The 23,109-nt window shown below is 44.1% G+C and overlaps 1 protein-coding gene across 5 annotated transcripts in view; it reads left to right on the top strand.

Moving 5' to 3' along the window:
* Positions 1-23,109, top strand: part of LOC132835003 (putative Polycomb group protein ASXL2) — a 310,992-nt gene that overhangs the window by 154,345 nt on the left and 133,538 nt on the right. The window contains exons 1-2 of one of the 5 annotated variants that reach the window (XM_060854251.1): positions 16,763-16,923; positions 17,728-17,817. The exons of 2 other annotated variants lie outside the window; for them this stretch is intronic. Coding sequence is in view for 1 of the 3 variants with exons in the window: in XM_060854242.1 (XP_060710225.1) it covers positions 18,822-18,871 (50 nt within the window). In the remaining 2 variants the exon portion in view is untranslated. Of the gene's footprint in view, positions 1-16,762; positions 16,924-17,727; positions 17,818-18,704; positions 18,872-23,109 lie in introns of those variants that run through there. 2 more of the 5 variants (XM_060854260.1, XM_060854242.1) reach the window with 2 other exon arrangements.

Raw genomic sequence — 23,109 nt, 5'->3', positions numbered from 1 at the left:
CTGACTAAATTAAAAACTGAAAGGACTGCAGATGCTGGAAATCAGAAACAAAAACAGAAATTGCTGGAAAAGCTCAGCAGGTCTGGCAACATCTGTGGAGGGAAATCAGAGTTAACATTTTGGGATGAACTTCAGACTCTCCAAAGCCTGGTCCATATCTAAACCACACAAGGCGGAAGTCTGATGGAATATTCTCCTCTTGTCTAGATGAATGCAGCTCCAGAAAAACTCAAGAAGCTCAACACTGTTCAGGTCAAAGAAGTCCATTTGATTGGCATTGTGTCTGCCACCCTCAACATTCACTGGCTCCAGCACCAGCACACGAGAGTGTACAAAGGTGCATTCCAACAACTCAGCAAGGCTGCTTCACCAAAACCATTCACATCTGCAGCCTCCACTGCTCCAAAGAGCAAGGTCAGCAATCATATGGGAACTTAACACATTGGAGCACCCCTCCTGATTGGAACTAGGACACAGTTCCTCCACCATTACTTGTTAGAATCCTGGAATTCCCTTCCAAACAGCACTGTGGGTGTACCTACATCACATGGACTACAGTGCTTCAAGAGGTAGCACCACCTTCCCAAGGGCAGATAGAGATGGTCAACAAATGCTGACCAAGCCAACAACACTCCTCTCCCCTGAATCAATTTAATAAACTCCCGTCTGACTGAGTCACATTTCTTATTTGAGAATTTCTGACCTTTTAAATATCTCGTTTTTATCCGGTATTGCTGCTATCTCCTCTCCCTCTTACAAAGCACTGGTGTCGTACCTTAGTCATACTTCCAACAAGGTGATTTCCTTTCCTGTGTGAAGTGGCCCCACTCTTCCTCGAACATGTTCTTATTCCTTTGTGAAATGTGGGCAAAGTTGGCTAGGCCAGCATTTCTTCCTCCTCTTTAATTGCCCATCAGAAAGTGATGGAGAGCTGTCTTTTTGAATTACTGTAGCCCTTAAGATTTAGAAACATTGATCGGTGGGAGGAATTTCCTGCGTTTTGACCCAGTGACTCTGAAGGAATGGCAACATAGTTCTAAGTCTGGACACTTCAGTTTGGAGGGGAACATGCAGGGGTTCCCATGTATCTCCTGCAGGGATCTTCTGGTTGGTGGAGGCCACTGGTTTGGAAGGTGCAATTGAAGGAGGATTGGTAGTTACTGTCGTGCCCCTTGTAGATAGTACACATTGCTGCCCTTGTGCTTTGCTGGTGAAGGGTGTGAGTGTTGAGGGTCTGTAGATGGTGGCTAGGCTTTGGGGAGTCAGGAGGTGAGCTTCATGCTGCAGGATTCTGAGTGTGTGACCTACTTACAGCCAGAGTTTTTACATGGCTGATTAACTTTAATTTCTGGTCAATGGTAACCACTAGGGTGTTCATAGTGAGGGAGTCAGTGATGGCAATGCTATTGACTAGCAAGGGGTGATGGTTTGATTCTGTTTTGTTTGAGATTGTCATTTGTTTGACACCTACCAATCCAAGCCTGAATGTTGTTCGGTCTTGCTGCATGTGGACACAGACTGTGGAGTCGCGAATGATGTAGAACATTGTACACCATTCATGAACTTATCCATATCTGACTTGATGATGGAGGAAAGATCATTAGTGAAGCAGCTGAAGATGGTTGGGCCTAGGACTCTATGTTCAGGTACTTCTGCAGAGATTATTGAATTTCAACAATTTTCTTTGTAAGTGGTATGTCTGATTTTCATGGACTCCAGTTTTGCTAGTGTTTTAATATTCATGTGTTCATGAAAAAAACTTGGTGTTCCCTTTCACGTTGGCCATAATCTAGTATTTTAATCACAATTAAATATTAAAACAGCTTCATTTTTGATTTCTGCATTTACTCATTGAATTCAAACCATGAAGATTGCCAATTGGAATTTGAATGCTGCTTTTCTGGATTACACTCCCAAAGATTGTTATTGTGTGACCACTATAGTATTTTGTTCATTGCAGTGTAATAAATTGCTCCTTAAATTCTGTGAAATTAAAATTTAGGAAACATAGTAATAGCATGTGTCCTAATAAATATGAAATGTAGTTAGTGTGGATGGCTGGTTTACAATGCAGAATGATGTGAACAGCATGGGTTCAATTCCCACACCAGCTGAGGTGACCATGGGAGGGTCTCCTATTCAACCTCTCCCCTCGCCTGAGGCATGTTAAACCACCATCAATCATCTCTCTCCAATGAGAGAGCAGCCCCTTGGCCTCTTCCAAGTCTGCTGACTTACATGATAAGAATAAGTGACTTGCTTCAAATAGAATTACTTTGAATTAGAATAAAGCATCTTAATTTTGGAGTGAAAATGTGATGTATCTCAGATTCTATTCCATAAATAATTCTAGTTCTTAATTTTTTGGGCAAACTTTTAATGGCATCATCTTACAACCAACAGAAAATCTTTTTGCAGTGACCCATCATGGTTGTAGGAAAAGAGAAAACACTTGGGCTGGAACTTTCCCTTCCTCGGTGTAACAATGTGAACAAAGTTGGAATGATCCTGAGAGTGAGAACTTTGACTTGAAGAAAAGATTTTGTGTTTGTTATCCCCTCAAACTTTAACTAGTGACTTCAGAGTCTCACTATGAAGCAGACACAACTGTATTTCTGTGCATCCGTTAAAAGCCGGATACACCTTACTTACAAAGTACTTCTAAATTCTGTTCTCCTTTCCTGAGAAAGTAGGTGATATAAGTTCCTGCTGCATAAATCAGTGGAATTGATTGGCTTCATCTTGCCTAATCCCAGCCAGCACTCAGCTTCAATGCACCAACATCACTGTGTTCTCCATGGCCACCATCATCCTCAACCCTTCATCCTACACAAGTCAGCATTGTCAAGTCATCAGCCTCACCACATCATTATTTCTGCTCACACACCAGCTCAGACATCACCTCAGCGCTTTACTTTGGAGTTTAGGCATACTTACGACTTGCGTGTTTCTGCCGAGTTACACTGTATGCAAGGATGCACACAGGATGGTTTTGTACTGATCTGTTCCAGCAGTTTATGCAGCAAACACTGTGTGTGTGTGTGTGTGTGTGTGTGTAGGTGTGTGTAGGTGTGTGTGTGTGTGTGTGTTCAAACAAATGGTTGTGTGTGAAAGACAAAGGCGAGCAATTCTTAAAGGGGGTTGGGAGAGGAACAGTTGGTCAGGGGTTCCCCCGACAGTCAGTCAGGCACTCAGTCCTTCTGGAGATTGTGGATCCATGAGAGATAGGAGCAGAATTAGGCCATTCAGCCCATCAAGTCTGCTTCACCATGTCTTTGCAGTCGAAGATTGGGCTGATGTCAAGTGTGACCAAATTTAGGAAGGACAGGTAGTTCAGCCAGGTGTTGTGATGACGTCAGTCCCAGGGGTTGGCTAGTGTTTCCTACAATGAGACAAACAGAGAGATTGAGTATGATTGAAGGAAGACCAGATAATGGTGGTGAAGAGATCAGAGAGAAGGTGATGTGTTCCCAGTGAGTGAGGAGGAAGCTCAGAGAGCAGGAGCTGTCAGTAGGATGGAATGATGATATGGGTGAGAGCCACTGAGTCAGTGATGATATGTGCAGCATTGAGAGATGTGGTCCATGACACTTGGTGAGATGAATGGGCAGTGTCAGAGTTAGACAGAGTGCGGGCCCTGTCAGTGTGAGCCAGCAGTGAGAGATGATGATGGCCATTAGCCTTACACAGTGCTGGAGATCACTGCCTGCCTTCCTGCAGCTTGGTGTTCCTTCCCCCCAGAACACAGCCCTGAGCGGGCCTGCTGGCTGTGTCCAGGTTGGTGTGTCTCATGTGGCAGTCAACTGGAAAATGACTCGCTCTGTTCACCAACACTGCCAGATCCTCATCCATACAATAGGATGTCCTTTCCTTTTAGGAGTCTCTTTCCCAGTGGAAATGTCAAATACTAGGGAACATAGGTTTTAAGGTAAGACGGGAATGTTTAAAGAAGACATGAGGAGCACGTTTTTTACACAGAGGGTGGTCGATGCCTGCAACACACTGGCAGGGAAGGCTGTAGAAGCAGATACAATAGCAGCATTTAAGAGGTATTTAGACTGACACATGAAGAGGCAGGGAATAGCGGAATATGGACCATGTGCTGGCAGATGGGAGTAGACTTAGAATGGCATCATGGTCAGCACAGGCATGGTGGGCTGATGGGCCTGTTCTATGTTCCTCTTGGCCTTGGTATTGAATGTTAAGACTTCAGCACTAGAGAGAAAGAGAGAGAGAGGTAATGAGAGAAAGAGAGAGAGAGAGAGGAATAGTTCCTGTCTTGCATCATCGGAACTGGTGCAAATAGATTTTAAATATGGTGCCTACATCATAAATGCCAGAAGGTACTGGAAGTGGCAAACAGTTGTACCTTTCCAATTCCCCAAGAGTGATGCTTGGTAGCCTCACTGCATAATTAATGAGGTGGAGAGTAGACGATTGTGACAGAAATTCATCAATCTCATTCAATAAAAAGCTTCATGGAAAAATGTGAAAATTCCACCCCCAGATGATTAGGTGACAATTACCGAGGTACGAAGAGGGAGTCCAGGGGCAGAGCTAACATTCTGGGACCCTGGGTTCAAATCTTGCCATGGCAGATGGTAGAATTTGAATTCAGTAAAAATCTGGGATTAAGAGTGAATGAAACCATTGTTGATTGTTGGAAAAAATCCGTCTGGGTCACTAATGTCCTTTAGGGAGGAAACTGCCATCCTTATCTGGTCTGGTCTACATGTGACTCCAGACCCACAGCAATGTGATTAATTCTGAACTGTCTAGAGAAGTAAGTAGCATGAGATTGACCAGAGCTGATTGTTAGTAGTGGAGAAAATAAACTTAATTTATTTGCATTCCATGTGAAGTTACAGTTTTACTCAGGAAGAGGAGAGCCTGACGATTCTTCCTGTGATCTGGTAAAGAATATTCCAGGGTACGTCCAAGTCTGCTCCTCTTTGACTTGAGCTTCGTCAAAATCAATGCTTGACTGATTAACTACCGGAATAAAACAGTCAGCTGCAAACGCTGAAAATGTAAAACAAAAGAGAAATTGCTAGAGAAGTTCACCAAATATCTTTATACGCTACCTCCCGAACCCACACCACTTGCCCATTGCAAGATCCCCCTCAGAGCCACTCACTGTCCTGACTTGGAAACAATTCGCCGTTCCTTCAGTGTCACTGGGTCAAAATCCTGGAATTCCCTCCCTAAGGGCCACTGTGAGTCTACGTACAGCACATGGACTGCAGTGGGTCAAGAAGGCAGCTCACCCCCACCTGCTCGAGGGGCAACTAGGGACGGGCAATAAATACTGGCCCCAGCCAGTGACACCTACGTCCCACAAGTAAATAAAAGAAAACTCAGCAGCTCTGCCAGCATCTGTGGAGAGAGAAACAGAATTAACGTTTTGAGTTTAGTGGTCTTTCAGAACTGATTGTATCTCGGAAAAAGTGGTATTTATGATGAAGGCAGTAGGTGAGCAGGGAAGGGGTGAGTGGTTAATTGGTGGTGGGGCCCAGAGAGAGAGAGAGAGATAAGAAGGTTAGGCATGATGTTGTTGATGGTAAGCTGGGGAAGAAGAGCAGAGTGGGCTGTGCTGCATTGTCGGGACCGGGGCAGTGTGAGTGGGAAAAGGACATGGAAAGAGGGGTAAACCTTCTAAAATGATTGAACTTGATGTTGAGTCCTGAAGGCTAATGTTCCCTAGTGGATGTGAGATGTTATTCTTCCAGCTTACACTCGGTCTCACTGGAGCACTGCAGCAAGCCTGGGGCATAAAATGCTCCCCTGAGCTCAAAAGTGCTCACACTTAACCACATTCAGTTCCATCTAGCTCGTTCACCTAACTTGTCAATATCCATTTATAAATGTCTTATTTCTTCCTTGCAGCTTATTTTCCCACTTATTTTCAAGCCATCTGCAAATTAGACTGTAGAATATTCCACCTATAAATCCTTCCCACCTCTCTGCTCCACCCATCCCACTGATCTATCACAATTACCTCCCACCTATCACCTCCCCAGCTGCTGTCTCCTCAGTTCCCACCCCCATCTCCCCATTTATCTCTCAGCCCCCTACCCCCTCCACATTCCTAATGAAGGGTTTATGCCCGAAATGTTGACTCTCCTGCTCCTTGGATGCTGCCTGACCGGCTGTGCTTTTCCAGCACCACACTTTCAACTCTGACTCTCCAGTGTCTGTAGTCCTCACTTTCTCCTGTCGAATATTCCATCTCTGTATCCAAGACACTATCATGATTGCTTTTTTATCAAACAAAGGTATTCCTCTTTGTTGCCCTTCTCTAGTGCAGCAAGATTAAAAATAGTAAAGCAATCTTCTATGGTTATGGCTACTATCTGCTTCAGTTACAAATTAATGACCCATTAATATGCACCATTGACCAACCTGCCTGTCACACAGCTACAGTGTTCAATGCTGTTCTCTGTTTCTTCTCACTCGTGATTAGCTGGAACATTCACAGCATTTAACTCTGAGCTCCAAGACATTATTTCAGGAAAGTATACAATGCGACACACAGACCTTGAGCTCATTTCATGCTCCATTGCTGAGCCCTTAATTTTAAAAGTCGTCACATTCCAATCATAGTTATCTTTTACTGCTCCTTCACTGAATGATGGGAAAAATACCCCTTGCAGGAATGGATATGTGGGAATTACTAAGAAAGGCAGGGTTCACTGAGCATGCCTTGGATTACAGACATCTGACATGGATTATACATGTCTATGAATTAAGTGGCCTAATGATTGTAGTCGTGACCATTTCTTTGAGTTCTGTGTAACCGTAAATTCCAAAAAATGTATTATTAAAAAATTACTTTTCATTGGACAAATTCTGCTGAAAGGATGGGCTGTGCAGAGTGTCAGGGTGGGAGAGTGAACATTACAGGGATTGGAGGGTTTGGAACATGAAATGTTGCCTCCAGTTTGAGAAAAAGCATCATGTTTGACATCACACTAGAATTTGGTTTGGATTGGATCAGGCTGTGAGACTCAAAGGTCAAGTGGTTTGTGTTTTTATTATAGTCTGTGGTTTAATCAGTTCTGGAGAAAGCAATTACATGCCTGACTGAATCTGGGGTTTGTATATATTCATATATTAAAAAATCCCTTGTAAGATGTTGCAAAAAGTGCACTTTGTGGTTGAAATGCTTTGAGCTATATTCATTTACTGTGTATCATCCAGTGTGGGAAGCAAAATGCTGTTTAAATATGCTTGCTTAGCTGGTCTCCTTCAGATTACATTTGGCTTCATATGGTTTTATTAAAGCAAATACACCTCTACAGTTATGCAAGCTTAATGTCTACTTTTAAGAACATTCAAACCTAATACTTGTGATAATGGTAATAAATAAACTTATATTGTCTCTTAATCTGTGGCAACTTTGATGGTACATCTGGAAACAGTCAAGTGCTTTTTGTCAGTTGATGAGTCAGTCTGTGAATCACTGTACATTGTTGTACCACGGACACCCTGGCTGAATACAAATTCTCCTGATGAAGGGCTTATACCCAAAACGTCGATTCTCCTGCTCCTTGGATGCTGCCTGAGTGGCTGTTTTTTCCCAGCACCACATTCTTTGAAAATGAATACAAGTGTTCTCTGCTACATCTCTTGACCAGAATGGTGAGAAAGACTATTGCACTCTTGCCTCTGAATCAGAATGTTGTGGATTTCGGGGACTTGTGTGCAAAATCAGAATGCCAGTGCAGTACAGATAGAGAGTTGCTCTGTCAGAGATAACTTCTCCAAGCTGTTGTCTGTTCTCACAGGTGAACTTAAACGATCCCATGGCACAATTCTGAAAACAACCAGAGACAGTATCCCCAGAGACCTAACCAATATTTATCTTTCAGTCAATATCACAAAAGCAGACTGTCTACATGTTTTTTTTCGGTGGTGTTTATGGGAGCTTGCTGCACACCAATTGGCTGCTGTGCTGGCTCCATGATAAGAGTGACTGCATGTCAGAGTCATTTCATTGACTGCAGAGAGTTTTAGGATGTCCTGTGATTGGGAACAGTGCTGTGTAAGTGCAAGTCTATCGTTCCTGCAAATTGTAGTGACAGTAAAGAACCGTACTAGTTGCTAACTTCTATTCAGCAATATTGTTGAAGCATAATTTGTTGAGGATACAAAATTAGGTTGGAGGACAAATTGTGGTGAGGACATAAGGAATCTGAGAGGGGATATGGATAGGTTGGAGTGAATAAGGGGTTAAGTGATTAGGGGGTTGAGTGAATAAAGGGTTGAGAGATTAGGGGGTTGAGTGATTGGGGGATTGAGTGATTAGGGGGTTGAGTGATTAGGGGGTAGAGTGACTAGGGGATTGAATGATTAGGGGGTTGAGTGATTAGAGGGTTGAGTGATTAGCGGGTTGAATGAATAGGGGGTTGAGTGAATAGGTGGGTTGAGTGAATGGGGGTTGAGTGAAAGAGGGTTGAGTGATTGGGGGTTGAGTGATTCGGGGGTTGAGTGAATGGGGGTTGAATGATTCGGGGGTTGTGTGAATGGGGTTTGAGTGATTAGGTCGTTGAGTGAATGGGGGTTGAGTGAATGGGGGTTGAGTGAATAGGTGGTTGAGTGAAGGGGGTTGAGTGATTAGGGGGTTGAGTGAATAGGGAGTTGAGTGATTGGGGGTTAAGTAATTAAGGGGTTGAGTGCATAGGGGGTTGAGTGATTAGGGGGTTGAGTGATTAGAGGGTTGAGTGAACAGGGGGGTTGAGTTAATAGGGAGGTTGAGTGAACAAGGGGTTAAGTGATTAGGGGTTGAGTGAATATGGGGTTGAGAGATTAGGGAGTTGAGTGAATAGGGAGTTGAGTGATTAGAGGGTTGAGTGAACAGGGGGGTTGAGTTAATGGGGAGTTGAGTGAATGGGGGGTTGAGTAGGGGTTGAGTGAATAGGGGTGAAAATGTGTTGCTGGTTAAAGCGCAGCAGGTCAGGCAGCATCCAAGGAACAGGAAATTCGACGTTTCGGGCCAGAGCCCTTCATCAGGATTCCTGATGAAGGGCTTATGCCCAAAACGTCAAATTTCCTGTTCCTTGGATGCTGTCTGACCTGCTGCGCTTTAACGAGCAACACATTTTCAGCTCTGATCTCCAGCATCTGCAGACCTCACTTTTTACTTGAGTGAATAGGGGGTCGAGTGATTAGGGGGTCGAGTGATTAGGGGGTCGAGTGATTAGGGGGTTGAGTAATTAGGGGGCTGAGTGAATGTGGGTTGAGTGAATAGGGGTAAAAAATGAGGTCTGCAGATGCTGGAGATCACAGCTGCAAATGTGTTGCTGGTCAAAGCACAGCAGGCCAGGCAGCATCTCAGGAATAGAGAATTCGACGTTTCGAGCATAAGCCCTTCATCACATTTGCAGCTGTGAGTGAATAGGGGGTTGAGTGAGTAGGGGGTTGAGTGATTAGGGGGTCTAGTGAATAGGGGGTTAAGTGGTTAGAGGGTTGAGTGGTTAGAGCGTTGAGTGAATAGGGGGTTGAGTGATCAAGGGGTTGAGTGAATCAGGGGGTTGAGCGATTAGGGGGTTGAGTGAATAGGGGGTTGATTGAGTGGGGGGGTTGAGTGATTAGCGGGTTGAGTGAATGGAGGGTTGAGTGAATAGGCGGGTTGTGTGTTTAGGGGGTTCAGTGATTCGGGGGTTGAGTGAATAGGGGGGTTATGTGATTAGGGGGTTGAGTGATTGGGAGGTTGAGTGAATGGAGGGTTGAGTGAATAGGGGGATTGTGTGATTAGGGGGTTGAGTGAATGGGGGTTGAGTGAATAGGGGGGTTGAGTGAATAGGGGGTTGAGTGATTGGGGATTGAGTGATTAGGGAGTTGAGGAAATGGGGGTTGAGTGAATACCGGGTTGAGTGATTAGGGAGTTGAGTGAATGGGGGGTTGAGTGAATAGGGGGGTTGTGTGATTAGGGAGTTGAGTGTTGGGGGTTGTGAGAATGGGGCATTGAGTGAATAGGGCATTGAGTGATTGGGGGTTGTGTGATTAAGGGGTTGAGTGTTTAGGGAGTCTAGTGAATAGGGGTTAGTGGTTAGAGGGTTGAGTGATTAGGGGGTTGAGTGACAACGGGGTTGAGTGACAAGGGGGTTGAGTGATTAGGGGGTTGAGTGATTGGGGGTTGAGTGAATAGGGGGTTGAGTGATTAGGGGATTGAGTGAGTGGGGGTTGAGTGAATAGGGAGGTTGAGTGAATGGGGGTTGAGTGAATGGGGGTTGTGTGATTAGGGGATTGAGTGATTAGGGGATTAAGTGAATGGGGAGTTGAGTGATTAGGGGATTGAGTGATTAGAGAGGTTGAGTGATGAGGGAGTTGAGTGATTAGGGGGTTGAGTGAATGGGGATTGAGTGATTGGGGGTTGAGTGAATAGGGAGGTTGAGTGATTAGGGGGTTGAGTGATTTGGGGGTTGAGTGATTCGATAGAAACTTGGCAAATGGAGTTTAATGCAGGGAAGTGTGAGCACACGCACTTTGGAGCAAGAATTAAAAGGCAAAATATTATTTAAATTAAGAGAGAATCCAAAAAAGTGCAGCGCAAAGGGATCTGAGTGTCCTTGTGCACGAATCACAAACTGTTAGCATGCTAGTAATTCAGAAGGTAAATAGTATTTTCGCCTTTATTTGTTCTGAGAATCGAGTATAAAAATAAATCTTGTTACATCTGTATGGGTGTTAGTGAAGGTTGAATACTGTGTGTAGCTTTAGGTCCCGTATAATAAAATGTACCTACTAACAATGGAGACAGTTCAGAAGAGTTTTAGTTGGCCGAATCCTGGAATGAGTTAAGAGCATGGTGCTGCAAAAGCACAGCAGGTCAGGCAGCATCCGAGGAGCAGGAGAGTCGACGTTTCGGGCATGACCCCTTCATCAGGAATGAGGCTTGTGGGCCTGAAGAAGGGCTTATGTTTCAGACATAAATTTTCCTGCTCCTCGGATGCTGCCTGACCTGCTGCGCTTTTCCAGCACCATGCTCTCAACTCTGACTCCCAGCATCTGCAGACCTCACTTTCTCCTCCTGATTCTTGGCATGAAACAGTCAACTTATCAAGAAGAACTAAGCAGATCAGACCTTTATTCATGAAGAGTGAGGGGAGATCTTAATAAAACATACAAGATTCACAGCTTACAAGGTAGATATTGAGAAGATGTTTCCACCTATGGGGATATCTCAAAATAGGGAACATAGGTGGAAACATCTTCTCAATATCTACCTTATAGAATAAGGGTCACTCATTTAAAAAGAAATGTTTTCTCTCAGAGATAGACACATGTAGAGGAGCTGGTGTTGAACTGGGGTGGACAATGTCAGAAGTCACATGACACCAGGTTCTACTCCAATAGGTTTCTTTGAAATCACAAGCTTTCAGAACACTGCCCCACAGTCCACCTGACTTCACTTCTGATTATGATTTTGGATAAACCTGTTGATTTTAAATAAAGCTGTTGGACTATGACCCTGGAATTGTGTGACTTCTGACTTTCTCTCATTTCTGAAATTCTGAAATTCTCTACCCCAGAGATGTGTGGAGGTGTGGTCACTGAAAGAGGTGTTACGTAGATGTTTGATACATCACACAAAAGTTAAAATTCCTTAGGTTGAAATGTTAATTTCCTATGCCAAGTATGAACGTAGATTATGTTAATCATATTATAGTGGAGTTTAAGGAGAAAGCAACATATAAAACGGCTCCCAACAACAACAACAACAACAACAACCTGCATTTATATAGCACCTCTAATGTAGTTAAATATTTTTTAGGGTATTATGTGATTATTAGAGTAGAAATATTGATACTGAGCTCAAAGGAAGAGCCTTTAGGTTTGATGGCAATCCATTTGTCAAAGAGGACTCTCTTAAGGAGTAACTAAACAGCTGATGCCCTGGCTGCTGACAGAGGAACAATAGAATTTGGAAATGGATAAGAGGCCTGAGGTAGATGGAGGCAGAATGAAAAGGATTATAGGGCTTTAAGAAGTTATAGAGCAAAGGATGACAGAACCTATGGGGGGAATTTGAATGTGAAAGAAGATGAGGATTTTTAAATCAAGGCATTGCTGTAACCAATACAGATTGGTGAGCACAGGCACGACTGTGAATGGAACTTATGGGGACCATGGCACCCCTCCCAATGCAAGAAGGACTGAACCCCACGGTTCTCACCTTCCACCCCACCAACCTCCGTATACATCGCATCATCCGCCACCACTTCCGCCACCTACAAATGGACCCCACCACCAGAGATATATTTCCCTCCCCACCCCTGTGAGCGTTCCGGAGAGACCATTCCCTCCGCAACTCCTTCATCAGATCCACCCACCCCTCCCGGCACTTTCCCCTGCCACAGCAGGAAGTGCAAAACCTGTGCCCACTCCCCCCTCCCTATCCTCAGCCTCGTCCAAGACTCCAAAGGATTCTTCCACATCTGACAGAAATTTACATGTACCTCCACCAATGTCATCTATTTTATCCATTGCACCCGGTGTGGTCTCCTCTACATCGGGTAAACAGGATGCCTTCTTGCAGATCATTTCATAAAACATCTCTGGGACACCCATATCCGCCAACCCCACCGCCCCGTGGCTGAACACTTCAATTCCCCCTGTCACTCCACCGAACACATGCAGGTCCTGGGCATCCTCCATCACCAAACCCTTCCCACCCAACGTCTGGAGGAAGAACGCCTCATCTTCCACCGCGGGACCCTGCAACTACACAGTATCAATGTGGACTTCATCAATTTCCTCATTTCCCCTTCCCCCACATTATCCCAGTCCCACGCCTCCAACTCAGCACCACCCTGCTGACCTATCCACCACCTGCCCCATCTGCTCTACCCTCCTCTCCGACCTATCACCATTACCCCTACCTCCAGCTACCTATCGCAATCTGAGCTAAATTCCCCCCAGCCCTACCTCCTCCCATTTGTCTCTCAGTCCCCCGGCCCATAAGCCTCATTCCTGATGAAGGGCTAATGCTGAAATATTGATTCTCCTGCTGCCCGGATGCTGCCTGACCTGCTGTGCTTTTCCAGCCCCACACCCTCAACTGTGAAATGGATAAATGAGATTTGGATACGTTTAAGCATATGGCAATTGCAGTGCTTACTCCATGGTAACAGTCAAAAAATAAAATCTGTAATAGATTATCTCAACGTTTTTCATGTTCTTAGTAACTTTCATGAGAAATAGGTCTCATGAGAACCATTTTATAAGTTGCTTTTTCCTTTTGTTCCTTTACAATGGGATACAGGGGTTCCCAACTTTACTTATTGTGTACTAATTGCCAGATCTACTAATTATCCCATTGCTTCAGGGGCATAATTCTTTGTAATTTGCGTCACAGGTAGGTGGGGTGGTTAGAAGGTGTTTCGCAGGCATGCTTTCATTGCTCAGACCACTGACTATCTGAGTTGGGACGTCATACTGAGGCTGTATAGAACATTCATGAGGCCTCTCCTGGAGTACTGTGTATAGTTCCGGTTACCCTGTTATGGGAAGGATATTATTAAGCTGGAGAGGATTCAGAAAAGATTTATCAGGATGTTGCTGGGTATGGAAGATTTCAGTTATAAATATAGGCTGGGACCTTTTTTCACTGGAGTGTATGAGGTTGATTTATCAAGGTTTATAAAATCATAAGGGGCAAAGGTATGGTAAATAGCAAGGGTCTTTCCATTGCGTTCAGGGAGTTCAAAATTAGGGCCATATTTTTAAGGTGAGAGGAGAAAGTTTTAAAAAGGACCCAAGGCGTAACTTTAGGTTTGTGTGTGAAATGAACTGCCAGAGGAAATGGTGGATGCGGGTCCAGTTACAACATTTAAAAGACATTTGGATAAGTTCACGGATAGGAAAGGTTTAGAGGGATATGGGCCAAATGTAGGCAAGTGGGATTAGTTTAGTTTAGGAACATGGTTAGTGTGACTAGTTGGACTGAAGAGTCTGTTTCCATGCTGTAGGACGTTCACTATCAAGAGGTTGAGAGATGTATTAGTTGGCTTGAAAGGGGAGTTGGGGTCTGGGGGGAGCCATGGTCATATTGAATTGTGGGCAGGCTTCATGGACCACTCAACTTCCTATTTCTTATAATGTGCCATTTTATTCAGTGAAGCAATATAGAACTCTCAGCAAAACTTGAATTCATGTATTAGCTGGCTCTGTATTGGGAAGGCATTTAATAGCAGGAAGGAGGGCTTAAGATGAGCCATTCATGCATTTCTTTCTGTTAGCAAAGGTCTGGGCTGTATCCCATGCTCAAAGTTAATATGTAGGAGTTACACGGAAATTGTAGGAGTGAAGAAAAATGGAACTAAAAGATCCTTGAAAATGGAAAATACAAAATAGAAATTGTTAATGATCGAACCATAACAGAGCTGTAATTGTTGGTTTGGTAAAACTGTACCAAGTTAGGAATGTTTGAAATGAACATAGATAATGCATGAAAATAACCATGGAAATTGACAGTGCTGCATTTTGGTAAGGCAAAGCAGAATAGGACTTGTACAATTAATGGTAAGGTCCTGGGGAGTTCTTCCAAACATAGAGGCCTAGGTGCACTGATGCATTGTTCCCTGAAAGTAGACTTGTAGGTAGACAGGGTGGTGAGAGTCGCAGGTAGACAGGGTGGTGAGAGTCGAGAGTAGACAGGGTGGTGAGAGTCGCAGGTAGACAGGGTGGTGAGAGTCGAGAGTAGACAGGGTGGTGAGAGTCGAGAGCAGACAGGGTGGTGAGAGTCGCGGGTAGACAGGGTGGTGAGACTCGCAGGTAGACAGGGTGGTGAGAGTCTCAGGTAGACAGGGTGGTGAGAGTCGCAGGTAGACAGGGTGGTGAGAGTCGAGAGTAGACAGGTTGGTGAGAGTCGAGAGTAGACAGGGTGGTGAGAGTCGCGGGTAGACAGGGTGGTGAGACTCGCAGGTAGACAGGGTGGTGAGAGTCGAGAGTAGACAGGGTGGTGAGAGTCACAGGTACACAGGGTGGTGAGAGTCGCAGGTAGACAGGGTGGTGAGAGTCGAGAGTAGACAGGGTGGTGAGAGTCACAGGTAGACAGGGTGGTGAGAGTCGCAGGTAGACAGGGTGGTGAGAGTCGCAGGTAGACAGGGTGGTGAGAGTCGAGAGTAGACAGGGTGGTGAGAGTCACAGGTACACAGGGTGGTGAGAGTCGCAGGTAGACAGGGTGGTGAGAGTCTCAGGTAGACAGGGTGGTGAGAGTCGCAGGTACACAGGATGGTGAGAGTCGCAGGTAGACAGGGTGGTGAGAATCGAGGGTAGACAGGGTGGTGAGAGTCTCAGTTAGACAGGGTGGTGAGAGTCTCAGGTAGACAGGGTGGTGAGAGTCGCAGGTAGACAGGGTGGTGAGAATCGAGGGTAGACAGGGTGGTGAGAGTCTCAGTTAGACAGGGTGGTGAGATTCGCAGGTAGACAGGGTGGTGAGAGTCGCAGGTAGACAGGGTGGTGAGAGTCGCAGGTAGACAGGGTGGTGAGAGTCGAGGGTGGACAGGGTGGTGAAGAAGGTGTTTGGCACACTTGCATTCATTGGTTAGTGCATTGAGTACAGGATTTGGGAGGTCATGTTGCAGCTGTACAGGATATTAGATAGGACACTTTTGGAACATTGTGTACAAATCTGGTCTCTCTGCTATAGGAAAGATGTTGTGAAATTTGAAAGGTCTCAGAAAAGGTTTATGAGGATGTTGTCAGGACTGAAGGATTTGTGTTATCGGGAGAAGTGGAATAGGCTGGGGCTGTTTTCATTGGAGCCTCTGAGGCTGAGGGGTGATGTTATAGAGGTTTATAAAATCATGAGGGGCAGGGATCAGGTAAATAGACAAGGTATTTTTCCTGGGGTGGGGGAGTCCAAAACTAGATGGGTGAGAAGGGAAAGATTTGAAAGGGACCTAAGAGGTAATCTTTTCACACAGAGGGTGGTACGTGCTTGAAACAAGTTGCCAGAGGGTGGCATGGTGGCTCAGTAGTTAGCACTGCTGCCAGGGACCTGGGTTCGATTCCAGCCTCGGGTGTCTGTCTGTCTGTGTGGAGTTTGCACATTCTCTCCGTGTCTGCGTGAGTTTCCTCCGGGTGCTCCGGTTTCCTCCCACAGTCCAAAAGATATGCAGGTTAGGTGAATTGGCCATGCTAAATTGCCCATAGTGGTCAGGGACGTGTAGGTAAGGTGCATTTGTCAGGGGTAAATGTAGTGTAGGGGAATGAATCTGGGTGGTTACTCTTCGGAGGGTTGGTGTGGACTTGTTGGGCTGAAGGGCCTGTTTCCACACTGTAGGGATTCTATGAGGAAGTGGTGGAGGCTGGAACAATTACAACATTTAAAAGGTATTTGGATGGGTATCTGAATAGGAAGGGTTTAGATGGATATGGCCCAAAAGCTGGCAAACGGCACTGGGTCAGGCTGGTCTATCAGCTCGGCATGAATGTGCTGTAGGACTGTACCATTTCTGACCACTTGGAGGAGCGCTAGAGCACAGTAGGTGAAGCTGCCTCTCCCTGTTGCACTTTCACCATCAAACAAACTGAACAGTTTTGGCAAACACAGTTCCCACTTCCAATTATCATCTTAATCTAAATTAAGACTTGGATCTGACTTGAAATTACGAGTGTTGCCCAATCGATGTTTTTCTTCCCATGTCTGTGTTGAGTTGTTCTTCCTGGTTCTTCTGGGAGTTGGGATATAGCAGTGATCTGTGAGTGTAACACTTATGTAATACCATCTGAGCAGAGGAGAGGTGTGGTTACAGTGCGGCGAGTTGGCCATACTTTAACTTTTTTGATTGCTGCTTGACTGTCTTGCTATTTGAATGTCTCCGGGTAAAGCGTAAAAGTGTTGATTTATGAAGATTCCAGCTCTTAACTCTCACAGTCTGTAGAAGGAACATAGAAATGTAGAAAAGATCATCTGTAAGTGTCTTTATTTTGGAAACAAATTCGAGAGTATGTTTGATCCTGCGTTGTCATTTGGCAAAAATCCAATCCAAGGCTCGAACTTAATTGGATTTGAAAGTAATCACAATTATAGACTAGACTCATCTGTATTTCTGGCAATTGTAGAATAAATTTGCAACTCGTTTAATGGTAACGTCTGCATTTCTCAATCAGTTCCGTCAGGGACATGAATTCTTTATATTTGACCAGCTTCCTTCTCACAGGTGTGGACGCTGTACATGGTTTGACTCCTACGCACAAGTAGTATTCAAGTTAAACAAGACAAAGACATCTGTACAAGCAGGGCAGAGAGTCATGACGCAATATTTAAATATTATCGTTGCTGCTCAGTGTCAATGTAGTGTCGAGAATCCAAAGATTTTATTCCTCTTAAAGAGATTCTGACTGCATTAAAGAGTTTTATGAGATTTTTATTTGGGTTTGGACGTGTAAGAATGAGAGTTTCATTGTACTTGTTGCCAACAAAGTAACTGCTCAGCTGTGTGCTTACTGGTTCTGTAAGCAAGTCTAGACACACATCTGACCTTCTTTAATTGTAACTGCAACAACAAAAATACCAGCTAACATCATGTCTGGATTTGTTGCGTGTGAAGTATTAAAATTTGTAATGTGTAAAATACCAGCTTCTAAAGATAGGTAAATAAAATCTCTCATGTTTCACACCTGGAGAGGTAAGTTTTTATTTTAATCTCTACTGTGTAACTTCCAATTTTTTGCACATATATGTGATACTTTTCCTATTGACTGCTCCTGTCTCAGTTAAATCTGAAGAGAAGTGGGTATCTCACTGAATGCGGTACCACTGGGTATTTTTGAGCCATTACCAGTGTCAGTAGAAGTCTGTGAATGGTAAGTGCAATTGTGATAAAATCAATATTCCAGCTCTTTTCATTGTCATGCTTATGTTTTCTGATTCAATTCATTTCCTACTGATTTTATCATTAGTTTATTGATTTCAGTTTGCAATGATTAAGCTTACTATTTTCAAAGTTGAGGAGTTCTGTTTCACTGTGGTTTATTACAATTAGCGGTTAGGAGTTGCACAACTGCTGCCTGTCTGAATGTGCACAGACAGACAAAGGTACTGGAAATAGCCACTATGCATATGTGAGATTAGACAGCAGTCATTTTATATAACAAATATTAAAAGTTGATTTGCAAGTGACTTAACTTCTGTAACATCTGATCTATTTAAGTGAACCCACCACCTCACTCTTATGGATCTTGACTGTTCTCTCCAAGCTACCAACTCCAAAGCTGCTTTGAAATGGATATCAGATTTTTAGATTTTATTCTCTGACCTAATTATGGGGAAGGAGATTGGAAATATAATTTTATGAACACGCTAAGATTATTGTATGATCCTTATTTTTGATTCTGCCATGTAGTTTTCTGATGGGTTCTATTCTTGGCAGTATCAATTCTAAAACTGCATGTTTTGTAAGGTGTTTTGTTTTGAGATTGTCCTGTTAAGATCTGTTATTACTAATACAGAGGATGGTGTATCTTTTTATTGTATTACTTGTACATGATGCAGAATAATAACTGGCTAGAAAGCTTTTTGTACCACGTGACATAAAACACCGTTTACAATGATTGACTTGAATAATTCCTGCTCTAACAAGGAGTCATCTGGATTCTTACTCTATCCCTATAGGTGCTGCCTGACCCGCTGTGATCTCCAGCATTTGTTGCATTCAGTACATATTCCAGGATCTGCAGTAATTTGGTCCTAGTTCCTGGCCATGTCTTCTTGTTTCAGCATCAACATGAAACAGAACTTTAGTGGAAAGGTGTCAGCTAAAAACCTGACCAGAAGCCTTTAAATCGGCCAGACTGGAAGGAGTCAAAACATGGAGATCATGGGACTGGGAAAAAAAGGAGAGGAAAATGAAGTAACAGGGTAAGAAGTTGGAAGGATGCAGGAGTGTTGTGAGCTGAAGTAAATAACAAGACAAAAAACATACAGATGCTGGAATCCAGGAGGGACAGGCAGGAGGCTGGGAGAACACAGCAAACCAGGCAGCATCAGAAGGGACAGGCAGGAGACTGGGAGAACACAGCAAGGCAGGCAGCATCGGGGGACAGGCAGGAGGCTGGGGGGACAGGCAGGAGGCTGGGAGAACACAGCAAGGCAGGCAGCATCAGGAGGGACAGGCAGGATGCTGGAAGAACACAGCAAGGCAGGCGGCATCAGGAGGGACAGGCAGGAGGCTGGGGGAACACAGCAAGGCAGGCAGCATCAGGAGGGACACCTAAAATACCTCAAAAAAAGAGCACTTCTTACAGCCACAATTTTTCCAGTCCTCCATCTTGGATTACCCAGAATTCATGCCTCTCATTCCATTTCCTCTCTTCCTCACAACTCTTCCATAACACAGTTCACCTTCATTTCCCACTGCAGTCCATCCCATCTTGGCCCTTTCCCCATTTCAAAAGAAGTGAAAACAGGTTCAGTACTGAAGTTTTTTGTGATCCTGTGTGGCTCCTTCTTTGTGTCCTTTCTGACTTTACTCTCGTAATCCCACCCTCTTTTAGCCTTCTTGATCCGAGGAGAGTGTCAGGTCTCATCCTCATGGTGATAAGTGGAACACTGGAACTTCTTCAAAATTCTCTCAGCGTTTTATTTACAGAGGTACACATTTCTCATTGTGTACCTTTACCAGAACTGTGTTTAAGTGTCTCTGTATAAATAAACACAGTTGAATTCCCAAATAGTACTCATAGATATATGACATCCAGTTGAGATATAACTAACATGTTAGACACTGCCTATCTGTAGCATCACAGGAAATGGATTTGTGAGCTCTCTAGAAGTTTGTAGAGTTGGATAGCTGAAACAAAATTAAAAGAACTGTTCAAAAATATTTTATTCCAAAATTTCCTCTGTCTACAAAGAAATAATCATCAGTTTTATACAATTTTGAATATGCCATGATTGAATGTGTATATATTAAGACCACTGGCGTGTTGTAGAATAAACGTACCAAGAAAGGAAACATTGTGCAGCGGTGAAGTGCTAATAAAAGTCATTAAGCTTCAAGAAACAGTAGCGACAGCTAAGGGGGCTTTGTGATTTCAGTGTTAGGTGAAGCAAGATTCCTCAGAGCCTGAACAGGCAGGGTGCAGACCCTAGATCACAGCCTTCCCAGAAGCAACTTCATAACTGGCTACAAAAACAGAAGTTGCTGGAAAAGCTCAGCAGGTCTGGCAACATCTGTGGAGAGAAATCAGAGTTAATGTTTCGCGTGCAGTGACCCTTCCTCAGAACTACCTCTGTCAGGGTGGTAGCTGGACTCTCAATGTAGCCAGCCCAATCAGATCACCTGGTAGTCAATCCCACTGGGGGGAGGGAGATGATGCTGAGGCAGGTTGGAGACTGAAGGACAATTCAACAAAGTGAAAATAGAACATAGAAACGCACAGCACAGAACAGGCCCTTAGGCCCACGATGTTGTGCCAAGGTTTAATCCTAGTGTAAAATATAGTAACTTAATCTACACACCCCTCAACTCACTGCTAACCATGTGCATGTCCAGCAGTTGCTTATATGTCCCCATTGACTCTGCTTCCACCGCCACAGCTAGCAATGCATTCCATGCATTCACAACTCTCTGCGTAAAGAACCTACCTCTAATGTCTCCTTTATGCCTGCCTCCTAATATCTTCTAACTATGACTCCTCGTACCAGTCAATCCTGCCCTGGGGAAAAGCCTCTGGCTATTGACTCCATCTATTCCTCTCATTATCTTGTATACCTCGATCAGGTCTCCTCTCTTCCTCCATCTCACCAGGGAGAAAAGTCCGAGCTTATTCAGCCTCTCTTCATAAGGCAAGCCCTCTAGTCCAGGCAGCATCCTGGTAAACCTTCTCTGCACCCTCTCTAAAGCCCCAAATAACTAGTCAAGCTGTTAGGGCCCTGGGAGTGGAAGGGAAGCTTCCCTATGTGTGGCCTTTCCTGTCTCATTGAGAAACGAGTTACTGGTTCAGTCAGACTCCAGGCCTTGCAGGTGACCAGGAAGCTGGTGGTAACATTGCAAGAGTTGTCCTGCCAATGACATATGTCAGGCAAGGTCACAAAATCATCTCTAATTGGGAAGTTAATAATCCCAATCAGCTTCCTGTCTCTATATGGAGGGAACAGCTACTGCTCCTCGATTTTCCTGTTCCTATCTCCAAGCTCACAAAAATCAGCTAATGTGTATTTGATCGAGAATTCCTTAATACTATTCATTGTGTTTTTTTGCTTCAGTTTGCACATTTATGTGAAATAGTTTTGAGATATTCTGATATGTTTTCACCCTAAAACCTCTCGGTAAGCTGTATCTGCTGCCAACATGGTTTTGTTGCTGTCTCTCGGCAATCAGCACTTTGAGAAGTAACTGTTTAAAAATGAATGTGACTCATAGACATTACTCACCAGGATGTGTGGGCTACTTGGTAAATGTTGATTGCAAATTGCTGTTGATATCAAAGCTGCCAACATTGTACAATAAAATAACTAAGGATGAAGCAGATTCTTTGTCAGTAATTAATACTCCAGTTTATTTTATGCTGGAATGGAAATACAGAACCAATGGAGCAGGGAGAAAGCGGAACCTTCCAGTTGGTTTTGGGGTTCCCTCATTTCACATGTACTGGGGCAATCTGCAATTTTGTTTTTTTATTTACTTGGTCCAAGACGTGATAATGGAATGAACAGTATTACGTTCGTTGAGTTCTTTGAGAAAGTGACCAAACAGGTGGAGGGTAAAGTGGTTGATGTGGTGTGTATGGATTTCAGTAAGGGGTTTGATAAGGTTCCCCATGATAAGCTATTTCACAAAATACAGAGGCATGGGATTAAGTATGATTTAGTGGTTTGGGTCAGAAATTGGCTAGCTGAAAGAAGACATAGGGTGGTGATTGATGGGAAATGTTCATCCTGGAGTTCAGTTACTAGTGGTTTACCACAAGGATCTGTTTTGAGGCCACTGCTGTTTGTCATTTTGAGGCTGTAGAAGGGTGGGTTAATAAATTTGCGGATGACACTAAAGTCAGTGGAGTTGTGGATAGTGACGAAGGATGTCGTAGGTTACAGAGGGACATAGATAAGCTGCAGAGTTGGGCTGAGAGGTGGCAAATGGAGTTTAATGTGGCAAAGTGTGAGGTGATTCATTTTGGAAGGAGCAACAGGAATGCAGAGTACTGGGCTAATGGCAAGATTCTTGATAGTGTGGATGAGCAGAGAGATCTCGGTGTCCTTGTACATAGATCCCTGAAAGTTGCCACCCAGGTTGATAGGGTTGTTAAGAAGGTATATGGTGTGTTAACTTTCATTAGTAGACATCATACTGCAGCTGTACAAAACTCTGGTGCAGCCGCACTTGAAGTATTGCATACAGTTCTGGTCACCGCATTATAGGAAGGATGTCGAAGCTTTGGAAAGGGTGCAGAGGAGATTTACTAGGCTGTAGGGAAGTAGGGAAGATCTTATGAGGAAAGTCTGTGGGACTTGAATCTGTTTTCGTTATAGAGAGGAAGGTTGAGAGGGGACTTAATAGAGACATATAAGATAATCAGAGGGTTAGATAGAGTGGACAGTGAGAACCTTTTTCCTCGGATGGTGATGGCTAGCATGAGGGGACATAGCTTTAAATTGAGGGGTGATAAATATGGAACAGATGTCAGAGGTAGTTTCTTTACTCAGAGTAGTAGGGGTGTGGAATGCCCTGCCTGTAACAGTAGTAGACTGGCCAACTTCCAGGGTATTTAAATGGTCATTGGATAAACATATGGATGAGAGTGGAATAGTGTAGGATAGATGGGCTTCAGATTGGTTCTGCAGGTCGGTGCAACATCGAGGGCCGAAGGCCTCCACTGTGCTGGAATGTTCTGTGTTTTATTCTGTGTTTATAGTGACACTGTTAGCCTTCCTCCTTCACATCTCCCTCCAGCCAGCACTCCCCATCACTGACTGATCTCATCTTGCCATCAGGTTAATTCACTGGTGATCATTAGACATTTTCTAATCAACAACGACCAGTAATGGAGTAGAATCAGTAAAATGAGAAAAAGGTTTGGATTTTGTGGTCAGTGGCAACACAGCGATTCTTCCTTTTCCCTCTATTTGATTTTAATTCTTTCACAGGATGTGCCTTT

Source organism: Hemiscyllium ocellatum, chromosome 3 (assembly GCF_020745735.1).
Source record: "Hemiscyllium ocellatum isolate sHemOce1 chromosome 3, sHemOce1.pat.X.cur, whole genome shotgun sequence".
Classification (NCBI taxonomy): Eukaryota; Metazoa; Chordata; class Chondrichthyes; order Orectolobiformes; family Hemiscylliidae; genus Hemiscyllium; species Hemiscyllium ocellatum.
Note: the sequence above shows the minus strand (reverse complement) of the source record. Positions and strands in the feature narration are given on the sequence as shown.